At 41.1% G+C, this 11,646-nt stretch overlaps 1 protein-coding gene across 1 annotated transcript; it reads right to left on the bottom strand.

Annotated features, from left to right (window-relative positions):
- Positions 1–275: 275 nt before the first annotated feature.
- On the bottom strand, positions 276–11,313 carry Dbr1 (debranching RNA lariats 1). The gene is made up of 8 exons (XM_075964888.1): positions 10,967–11,313; positions 10,356–10,480; positions 8,712–8,792; positions 7,088–7,173; positions 5,093–5,317; positions 2,372–2,452; positions 2,018–2,163; positions 276–1,156 (listed from the first exon to the last, which is right to left on the bottom strand). The coding sequence occupies exons 1-8, from the start codon at positions 11,161–11,163 to the stop codon at positions 466–468; spliced, it is 1,632 nt and encodes a 543-aa protein (XP_075821003.1). The 5' UTR covers positions 11,164–11,313; the 3' UTR covers positions 276–465.
- Between the last annotated feature and the right edge of the window lie 333 nt (positions 11,314–11,646).

Below are 11,646 nucleotides of genomic sequence, written 5' to 3' on the forward strand. Positions count from 1 at the left end.
GACAACCCTGTTGGAAACTAACACTAAACTGCACTCTGCCAAGGTAATTTGAATATAGCTACCACGGTTACATAAAAATTTAGGCTAAAATATAATATGCAAAAGCCAACAGGATATTAATTTCAGCAATTAGGTGGTACTTTATGCATCAAAACATTTACAAGATTCCTGTTTTCATTTATCTTCACAGTTCCTTCCTAGAGAACAGTGTTTCTAGAGTTCAAATGTAGTTAAGTTCCAACAAAGTGGAAGTGAATGTCTTCAAAACATGGTCATCAAATTTCATATGAAATTTTAATAAGTTTATATCTGAAACATACAAACATAATCCTAAAAACAAAGTTATATATAACCAAAATTCCATCACTTCATTATTACAAAGCCCAGTAATTTATCAAAAATTCAACCCTAAAAATAGGGTGTTGAAATCACATACTACATACATCACTAAGGCAAGTCCCTGTCTTATTCATCATTATCACCATCGTCTACGGCAGCATAGATGGCTTGATTCCGCCTCTTAATTTTCTTCCTTTGCTCAGGCTCATGTTCATTACTCAGCCTCTTCAGTGGGAAGTCAGTCAAGGACTCTCCATCCTCCGACTGCACGGTCTCACTAGGATTTCCCTCCCCACCAGTTAGAGGATGGGATGCATCATCAGAAGACACAAACATGGAGCTTGGCAAGTTCCTGACGTCAGAAAAGCTCGTGGAGAGGTCAGAAGCTTGATGGGATGAAGGTTCTACAGAGGGTGTGGTCACATCACCACCAGGACCCTCTTCCTCCTCCTCCTCCTCTTCATCCAGCATTATTTCATCCGGATTGAAGGAGGACAGAGCAGATGTGTCTGTGCTGTACTCACTCCGGTCTTCTTCAGACTCATCGGTCCCCACATCACCCTGCTCTTCATATTCTCCACACAGATGTTGCTCTTCCTTGTCCTTCTGAAGCATGACATTAATGTCTGTGATGCCAAGCTGGGCACAAAATTCAGTAGTCTGCGGATTGATCCTGTGAACCAGCTGCACTTGCGACTGTGGCTTACTAGGATCATAACAAGCTGCCGTCATACTGAAGTTACAGGGAACCTTAGGGTCATGGTTCAATTTTTCCATTACTTCCTTCATAGCTTCTTCAGTTGCACTATAATCCCACCTGTAACAATTAGAGCAATTGGTTTGTATATGTTATAACCTCCAAACAGTAAAATTGACTCCAATTATAAAAATTAAAAAAGAAACTAAAAATTCTATACAAGCGCTTCAGAGAGAGCTCAGTGGTTAAAAACACTGGCTACTCTCCCAGAGAATCTGGGTTCAATTCCCAGCACCTACATGGCAGCTCATAGCTATTTCTAACTCATTTCAAGGGATCTGACCCCCTCTTCTGGCCTCCATAGGTGCCAGGCACCCACTTGGTACACAGACATTCATGCAGGGTCGTTACCTATATATATAAAATAAAAATTAAAAAACTCACATGGTAAAATTATAATTAACTTAGCAAAGAATCTTTAGAAATAACAACTCTAAGAAAAAATTTTACTCATCCCTCCAAACAAGTATGTGTGTGTGTGAACCAAACCTTCACCATGCTATAGTCTGAAACATGCTCATACACTCATACACTCACTTGGGTTGACGCTTAACAGACCTGTTCTTTTGCCAGCCACGGACAAAAACTTGTAGCCTTTTCCAATATCAGTCAACCTTGAGTACAAAGTTGGGGTCCCATGGCCAGTGCCTGCTGAGGCCGGGTGAAGGGGGGAGGTGGTCCTAAGTACCCCCAGCCAGGCCCAAATTAGAGACAATAAGCAACTACTTAACCTCAAAAATGGTCATCAAGCAAGAACTTGCTAGGTTTGCCAAATGCTCAGCTCCCCAAAACCACTGTTACCTTACCCCCCCCCCCCTTTCTGCAGACAAAAGCAAACTCTTCAGGGACCAGAATACAACACAGATCAGAGACAAAATTGTACACAATGCAGAAGGCAAGTTCTAAAGTGAGCAGAACTACCTTGTATGCAGACCATTATTTTCAGGCATATTCCATAGGTTCCCGGTCACATTAATCAGGTCATCAGTGGCCCTGAGAACAGTAAGCCATTCAATATCATACTCTAAGTACTCAGGAGCACTGGGATCATGTTCTATTTCTAACACCTATAGGACAAAATCAGATATTTTAGGTAATTTATTTATGCTTAACAGTCCAATAATTTTAAATCTAGTTAATTTAAAATAACAAACGACACCAAAGAACTCTCAGAAAACATAAATTATAAATAGCACAAATAAATTCTGAAGTAAAAAGTATATTTTTAAAATCATTGGAAGAGTAAAACTTATAAAATTACTATTTTCTTATTACCTGAAGAAAGTCTCTGTGTGGTAAGCATTTGTCCAAGGCTAAAAACTTGGTTTCTTTGCCTGCTTGTTCTTTATCTGTGGCCTAGAAGAGACAAACCATGACGTAAGAATGTTAAAAGCATCACAAGTAATCCATACACCGAATAGAGCAGAAACAACATTTTTACATGCTGAAAAGTTTTTAGAGCAGAAACAACATTTTTACATGCTGAAAAGTTTTTGTGGCCTGATAAACCTCTCCGCAGATGCAATAGTCCAAATCAGACCAAACCAAATTAGAAAAAGCCTAGGTTTTTCAGCGCTTCAAGATACTAGAGCTCTAGGGTGGCATTCCAGCTCCCAGGGATGGAGATGGGGAAAGAAGACAAAAAAAAAAAAAAAACCACATGTATTTGTTCTTTGGGTTGCGGTTTAAATATCCTGTGAGAGTGGCCTTGAGCATCTCTGAAGAGGAGTCACCATTTTTTGCAGGCTTTCTTGTAGGTGGAGTCTGGACTGAGGCAACTCCTAGGGGAGTAGGTTTGGGATGGAACTTTTACCCAAACATTTCAGACTCTTTGGGTATGGGTGCCAGGGGCTTGGGTGACACTTCCACCCAAACATTCCAGACTTTGGGGTATACGGATGCCAGGAGCTGGGTGATGCTTCCACCCAAACACATGCTCCCAATTCTGTGCCAAAAGAATGATTACCAAATAAATAAGAAAGAAAGAAAGAAAGAAAGAAAGAAAGAAAGAGAAGAAGAAAAAAGAAGAGGAGGAGGAGGAGGATGGAGGAGGAAGAAGGAGGAGGAAACAAGAAAAGACAGAAAAGAAAAAAGGAAAAGGTCTATATCCACTTGGACAATGGAGTACAAAGCACTATTAGCTGCCGTTTCCTCCAAAACTCAAACACTGACGACGATGTCAAATACTGACGTATGTTACAGAATGATTCACAAAAACAAACAAATGAAAGAAACCAGTTGCTAAAAACTTGTACTTTATGATTCTTTTTATATGAATTATTCAGAAAAGACCCGATCCAAATCAGTTATCATCTACAATTAAGGATGCAAAGCTGATACCAATATAGATACAAAGGAGTCTGGGGCAAGATGGAAATGTTGTGAGACTGCTCTGTGAGCCAGGCAGTGGTGCATGCGCACGCCTTTAATCCCGGCACTTGGGAGGAAAAGGCAGGCAGATCTCTATGAGTTCAAGGCCAGTCTGGTCTACAAAGTGAGTTTTAGGACAGCCAAGGCTACACAGAGACCCTGTCTCAACTCCCACTCCCCAGCCCCCCCCAAAAACTCAAGAGTTAGCTGGGCATGGTGACACAAGTCTCTAATTACAACATTCAGAAGGCAGAGGCAGCCAGATCTGTGTTCAAAGCCAGCCTGGTCCACATAACAAGACTCCCGGCTGCCCCATCCACCGCAGTCTTTTAAGTAAAAGAAAGCAAGATGTGGAAAAGCGAGCTGTGTCTACAGGTATGCTTGGACGTGAAGCAAGTGTGGTCACTGAGTGGCCACAGACAAAGTGAAGGTGTAACTTCTGCCCTCCTGGAGTAAGACCACAGCTTTGGGAGTGTTTTCAGACACAAACCATCTCAGGCAAGTTGTTAAAGTAGGAAAGTAGTTTGGGAAGCACTACACATCACATTCTCTAGAAAGTGCTCATTAATGCACTAAAGACCCTGAGAATTCTACAGAAGACTTCAAAAACTCTCCCAATGCTAACTTTGCATTTTCTAAATGGTGTCCTAACCCCCATCCTCCAAAAACCCCTCTAGTAGTCATCCTGTACCCCTGCCTTCTCACCAAAGCCTTACTATTCTGCCTCTACAATCTCTCCAGCCTCTGATTCATTCTCTGTGCGCTTTGCCTTAGCTAGACTCTCCTCCTTTGCTAAGCAGCTTCCTGTCTCTGTTGACATCACTCCATTCCGCTCACAAACCTGCCAATTAGTCTTTAGAACAACCACCTGGTTCCATCAGGCTCCACCTTTCCCACTACCTTCTAGCTAACACCCAAACTCTCGTTTTCTCATGATGTACTCCAAAGGGAAACCAGCCAGAAAATCCAAGTTAACAGCTGGAGATTTCTGCAAGCCTCTGGAGACCTCCTCAGAGTCACGTCTAATGGCCCAGTGAGAACCATCTCTCTGGAATGGCTGTGATATGCAGTGGACCAAACCCTTCTCTATGTTGGAAGTACAATGTTTCTGAAACCTAGTTTTATTTGAAAACATTGCTAAAGCCCTTCTAGACTTACTCTAGAAGAAGTAGGTACCCAAGTTCTGCCCAGAAAGCAGCTTTGATTCTGCTCAGGCTGTATCTGTCTCTACACCTGAGAGACAGGAGCTGGTACCAAGTGCACCACGCACTCAGACTTCAAATCTGCAAACATGTTGGTCTCTCTATTAAAACACTCAGACTATTTCCTCCTGATACCTCTGGATTCAGCTCAGACACGCAGTCCTTTGGAAACTCCTTCTCCATCAGTGGGCCAATCTGACCCCTGCAGTCTGCCTCAGGTGCCCTCACTCACCTCAGCCCTTTCCAGCACTCTTTCCCTGCTCTGTAATTGCTTGTTCATTTCTTGCCCGCGCTGAGTACTGAGTAACCCCTGAGGGGCGAGCTGTATTTCAGTCTCTGGCTTTTACACTCTGCCCATGGTGCCCACTTCATGAATGTTCAGTAAGTGTTTATTAAAGACAAGGACCGATGGTTTCTGTCCTACCTGATGCCGCATCAAGGCTGCAAATTTCACATGAAGATGTGCAGAAAACCAGTACGCGGGCTTTAGGTGCTCCAACAGCTCTGAGGCAGCAGGACTCCCTAGAGTGTTGTTTTCCACTTCTTGGCGAAAAAAAGATTTGGTCTTAAGAAGCTGCTTCTTATTTCCATAATGATATATACTTCTTGGCCAGTCATGAGATAAGAATATATCTACAGGCTGCTTCAACTTGAAGAACAGAAAGAAAATTCTTAAAGAGACTAACCAAAAACAATCAATCCCTTCCTTTCTACACACCATGCCCCTGCTCTTGTAGACGGATAATGTAGCTTTCTGCGTTAATTCATCCTTAGGACACTTTAAGGAAATAAAAATACTAAGCTCCCCATTACCTAAACAAAAAGAAGCAGCTTTCCCTGTGCCTCAGAAATTGTTATAATTCCTGTAGCAAAGGCAGGACAGCAAACACTTTCATTAGTCTGCCAATTAGCTGGGGCCTGCCGTGCCAGATTTCTAAAATATCTAATAACTATGGCTCCTTTTCCCTGGTAGACAAATCATAATTTTAAGCCCAGAAGTGGTGGCATAAGCCTTTAATCCCGGCAAGCGGGAGGCAGAGACAGGCAAATGTGAGTTCAAGGCCAGCCTGGTCTACAAGAGCTAGTTCTAGGACAGCCAACGCTGTTACACAGAGAAACCTTGCCTCAAAAAAACAACAACAAAATTATAATTTTGAAGATCTAGAGAAAACAGATTTAGTAAGATTTCCAATGCAATTAATACAGTAAACCCAAAAACCTTAAGAGGAATGTATATAGGTGGCAGAGTGCTTGCATGGTCAGTCTCGGTACAGACCCCTAGACCAATTGTTTTCCTAATGTATCCACATACTACCAACCTAAAAGTCTCCCTTTGCTAAATAAATTAATATCTAGAGTTGCTTACAGGGAAAACACAAAATATATTCTACACTTTACTTATTCTTCGGCACTATCAATTAATATGAAACATGTACTTGGGAAACTAAATTGAAACAATTACTATTTAAGATAATATGGAATGTAGGTCAGATACAATAGTCGCTGAATGGATAATGAGAATTGAAGAAGGGGGATGACGCCACACTAGAGAAATGGTGGCGGGAAAGTTGGGTTTTAGACTGATGAAGGGAAAGGCACCCAGAAGGAGAGCACACACAGATCGCAGGAAAGGTATGTGAGCATACTGCGCACCGCAGCTCTAGCAACGGCACAGGACGTGACCACTGAGACAGGCTCTGCTGAAACTACCAGGGAGTCCTGGGCAGGCTTCTTGTCTGGCTATAACCTTGACTTGGTTTTCTTAATTAGGGAAGGCAGAGTGAGAGCTCCCTCACCAAACTTGAACGGAATTATATGAAATACCGTGTGTGAACCACTCAGCCCAGGATCACCCCAGTGGTGGGCTCTCAAACACTTAGCTCCCCCATTCATCAGTTAAGTCGGTACTTTGACACCATCTTCACAATTTCTCACGTCCGCTATCATCTTTCCCATTGGTTGTTTTTTTAATTTAACACTATTATTTTATCTTATACTAAAATTTCATAATGTAAGTTTTCTCTGTCTTTTTCTCTTCTAAGATTCTACTGTGTAGCCCAGGCTAACCTCAACTTCCTAATCTTCTTGCCTCACTCAGCTGCTGAATGATGGGAGTAGCTGTGTACCATCACACTGGGTGAGAATATTTATTTGAAAATATTACTTCACTTCAGCATATATGCTTTATCCTTAACCTAAGTATAATATATGGAACCATAATTTAAATGTTTTATAACTATTTATTAAATAAACTTATAACCATTGAAAATAAAAATGTGTTCACCTATGAATCTCCTAAACACTATTCAAACTCTGAATTTTAGAAATACTGAATTGCTACTCTCAAATGTTACAAGCCATTATATCAAACACATTTTGGTACAAAACTAAATTTATTTCAAGTCTACTTTTCACATACCTGTTTCAGTTTGTAGACCTCTATATTTCTCACATGATATATACTCCTTATGGTAGATGAATTATAAGGGGGGCACTCAAAATGACCTTAAATTGAAAGGAAATAAACTGCATTACCATTTTGTCTTTCCCAAAATGGTCCCAAATCTATACTCCCAAGGATAGTAACAAAGAGCCCATCTTTGTAGTCCATGGAGAACAGATGGGGTAAAGAAACAGACTTGCAATTAACAGTTACATTAAACATGTACATTTAATTCATAAAATTTGTGATTCTAAGTCACTACTCTAAAAATCAGTTATAGTGCTGACTACATTGAAACTACTAACAAATAAACAAATTATAGATAACAAGACATGGCTTTCAAAAACATGTTAAACCTGGACCAACCTTGGCCTTCTACATACACGTGACAGTTGTGTAGCTTGATCTATCTGTGGGACTCCTAGCAGTGAGATCAGAACCTGTCCCTAATGCTTGAGCTGGCTTTTGGGAACCCATTCCCCATACTGTGTTGCCTCTCCCAGTTTTAAAAGGGAGAAGTTTAGTCCTACTTCAACTTGAGATGCTTTGTGGACATCCATGGGAGGCCGTCCCCTTTCTGAATAGAAAGAGAGGAGTAGACGGTGGGGGAAATGGGATGAGAGGAGGGAGGAAAAACTGTGGTTGGGAAGAAAAATAAATTTTATTGGAATGAACCTTGTAGCATGGGTTAGTTCAAAAAAGAAGGCACTCCAAGATGAAATTTTAGGGCCTATGTGGCAGCAGGAAGATCCAGCCTCTCTGATGAACTGAACCCCAAACAACCATACAAAGGTGTGTTTACTGATTGTTAAACAAAGTATTTGCTCATACCAAGGTCCCTAATCTAATGTATACGTCTTACTGAAGGGGAGTATCACATGCCCCCATTACTCCAGTTCTTTATTATGTATCATTTGCAATACACAATAATACAAGAGCCTCAGGCACACCCAAGGCATCTTGTGACCAAAGTCATGGGATGGCTGCAATGACCCTTCAGCAAAACAATCATTGTTTTCTACAAGGGTTCTTCAAGATTAAAGCACCTCTAAAAAGCAGCTGTTTACCCTAATGTCTACCCCAGATACAGGGACTGCTAAATTCCTACAACAAAAATCTAATTAATTAATTAATTAATAAATAATGCTAAAACACATTAAACCAGGAAGCAAGAAAAAAATGCAAGCAATAAGCTACATGTACACAGTGTAAAACACATTAAAACTCCTGCATATTCAGCAGTGACATGAAACCATCAAGTGAATGCTAAACACCCACTCGGAACAGCAATTCCCTGGCTACTGGAAGAGGGAAAGAAGAGCAGCATTGATAGTCAGGTCAACAGTGAACTTCAGTTTGATCTATATTGTTGTATTTCTTAAAAATCAAAATTAAAATTAGCAAATTGATAAAACTAGATCATGAACATAAGGATACGCTATATAGTATCTACAATTTCATGTGCATAAAATACTGAACTACAAAATTAAGAATAGCATCATTTATACAAGAAACCTGACAAGTCAAACTATAAATTTTGCTTATTTATTTTATTCATTTCAAGCTCTAATATATAAAAGTTGTTCACTCAAAACAATACCTTTTCGATAGTCATGAGATTTGAAGATGCCAGAGATCCCACCAATCCTTACACCTCGGTATTTTACTACACCAGCCAAACCTGAAAAATTATGCAATTCTGTAAAATGTTATAGGCCAAAGGAATCTACTAGGAGAATAAACCATTTAGAAGCCTGGAATTCCATATAGTCCTCAAAATATTTGAAACTATTTGCCATAATAAGGTTACTCTTCACACAGCTTTAATATGCTGATGATACACAAGACAGAGAAAGTCTGAAGTCAATCAGCCAAGAGACTCAGTGGATTCTAAAAGTTTGAATGAGGTAGGATATTAAAACCAAATAGAAGCACATGGTACCTAGCTGAACATCCAGTAAGTGGCAGGAATTGGAGAGAGGAGAAAAATGTCCTCTGGTGGAGAATTACACAGTAGGAATCAAGTCAACAGGTATGATGTATAAAGAATATGCAGTTTCTACATTTCACTTTTGACTCCTCTGAAAATTCACCTTTTCTTTTTGTTTGTTTGATTCAGGCCTCACTATGGAGCTATGGATTGCCTGGAATTCACAGGCTGGCCTCAAACTCCTAGAGATCTGCCTTGCTTCTGCCTTCAGAGTGCTGGGATTAAAAGCATGTGCCAGCATGCCTGGACCAACTTCATCTTTTCATAATACTGAGGTTGTTGGAAGATGATAAATCAGTAATAAAATAGAGAAACAAAACTCCCAAAGTTATGATTTCATCACTGGAAAAGCCTGAAAATTACCTAGAAACCACCTACGTTTAAGTAAAGAGGTGAAAGGATTGCAAACTTTAAAGATGGAAAATGAAGAGAATAAAAGGAACATTACAAATGATATCATAAGGAATCCATTCAGCTAAATCCAGAATGCAGGAGATGCCACAAGACAGTCTTTCATTTTCTGCAAAAGAAAAACTACATGGCAAAAAGAAAGAAAGAAAAGAGAACCCACTAGAGGTTAGAATAACTTACTTTGTTAGGTATAAAATGGTACTGCATGTGTTTTTTTAAAAAAAAAAACACTCAAAATTCACACACTTAAAAGATACAAACGAATGGCACATGCCTTTAATCCCGGCACTCCAGAGGCAGAGACAGGCAGATCTCTGTGAGTTTGAGGCCAGCCTGGTCTACAAAGCGAGTTCCAAGACAGTCTCCAAAGCTACAGAGAAACCCTGTCTCTAAAAACCAAAAAAGAAAAAAAAATCTACAAATAAAATAATCTAGTGGGTAGGATTTGCTATAAATCTTCCAGTCCTCTCCCACAGGAAAAGTTTAAACTATACTGAATAACTAAATACAGGGGAATAAGGTATAACAGAGTAATAGTTGCCAAAGCTAACAAGTGATGAAATTTACTATACTACCTGGTATTTTTGTGGATGTTGAATATTTTCCATTATAAAATCTGATTCAAAAAGAAAAAACACTGCAAATAGCAAAACCTTCGTAATCATACTATTATTTAAACCATTAGAAGAAAGATGGATATATGTTCATGACTGGCCATTGAATATTTTAACACAATTCTCATGATTATATAAGTTAATGGCATCCCCCAAATCCATGTCTTCTAGACGTTGCCCAATGGGTACAAATTCCGACAGGACAAAAAAAGTGTACATAAACACATACCTAAATAGTAAATATTTGGTGCTACCCAGCCACCATAGGGTAACTCTTGCAAATGGTTTGAGGCTTCATGGTTTCCTCCGATGAAGAGTGTGAGAACTGGGGCCTTTTTCTCTCCAGAGTAGTATCTACAACATAAGGGTAAAGCTGTCAGGAGTCAAATTAGCAGCAGCAGAAAAAGCAAAAGAGGATCTGAAGGAAAAGGCTGAGCTCAAAAACCGTCAAACGGACCCCAGTACCCATCCCTGACCTTATGAATGAATGAAATCTTGAGCTCACGCCAGTCTACACCCATTAAGGTCAACAACTTTGTGAAGTGCACGGCAGACTATTTATTCTGGGCGTCTAGAACTCACCAAGTCCAGTAAAAACTGGATCATTAAATTAACTAATCCTAGAGTTATAGCAATTACAAAGTGAGTATCTAAAACTGCTGGCGTCTCTCCGATCCCTGGGAAGAAGGTATCTACGGAAAGGAGGAAAGGGACATTTCCTAAGTGCCAAGTCCTCCAGGCACGGGGGTCAGCGGCAGGAGGAAGCTCACGCGAGGCCGCTCCTGCTGGCCGTCTAGGCTGCGCGCCGAGGGCTCCGAGGCCCGGCCGCGCGCTCCTTACCTGTAGAAGGTCTGCATGTGACGGTACTTGGGAGGCACCGCCATGCAGCGCAGGTCGGCCTCGTTGCGCACCGCTTGGAAGTCGCCGCAGCACAGAAGGACATCCACCGGACCCGGGCCGCGCCGCTCCGCCAGGGCCAGGGTCTCGTAGATCTTGTCCAGTTCGCCATGACAGCAGCCGGCCACAGCCACCCGCATCGTGCCGACGGGCCGCGGAACTCCACCGCGACGCCCTCGATCACCAGCAGCCCGGACCCGATGGCCGAGAACACCGGACAGGTCCCACCCGGACGGCTCCCGCCAACTTTAACACAGCCGCGGCGAGTTCGGAGTCGTTGTGTAACTTCCGGTTTTCAAGTCTCGCGAGAGAGGGGGTGCGAACGACCCGGCGGGTACAGAAAAGAAACTTTACCCTTGTCTTAACATAGGCGTTGTCTGGCTTCTGGAGATCGTTGAGTCCCATCAGTCTGATGAGTTTGATAGTTTAAAACTAGAAAAGGACATAACCAGCAAGGATAATCACCTTAAAAATAAATTAGAAAGTAAAAAAGATTTTTTTCCGTGATGACATTAAAAAATTTTAAATGCAACTTCGAAACTTAATGATTATTTTAAAACTATACCCCCTTGGAATTTCTAAAATTATTGTTATTATTATTGCTAAGGGGAACGGGAATTTTT

This window comes from Microtus pennsylvanicus, chromosome 3 (genome assembly GCF_037038515.1).
Source record: "Microtus pennsylvanicus isolate mMicPen1 chromosome 3, mMicPen1.hap1, whole genome shotgun sequence".
Taxonomy (NCBI): Eukaryota; Metazoa; Chordata; class Mammalia; order Rodentia; family Cricetidae; genus Microtus; species Microtus pennsylvanicus.

What these genes read in the sequence shown, in the direction of transcription:
- Dbr1 (XM_075964888.1), bottom strand. Translation starts at nt 11,163, where the DNA reads ATGCGGGTGGCTGTGGCCGGCTGCTGTCATGGCGAACTGGACAAGATC. An exon ending in ACCAAATATTTACTATTTAG is followed by an intron (nt 8,793 to 10,355) that starts GTATGTGTTTAT and finishes ATAATTTTTCAG; the next exon opens with GTTTGGCTGGTGTAGTAAAA. An exon ending in AATAATGGTCTGCATACAAG is followed by an intron (nt 1,157 to 2,017) that starts GTAGTTCTGCTC and finishes TAATTGTTACAG; the next exon opens with GTGGGATTATAGTGCAACTG.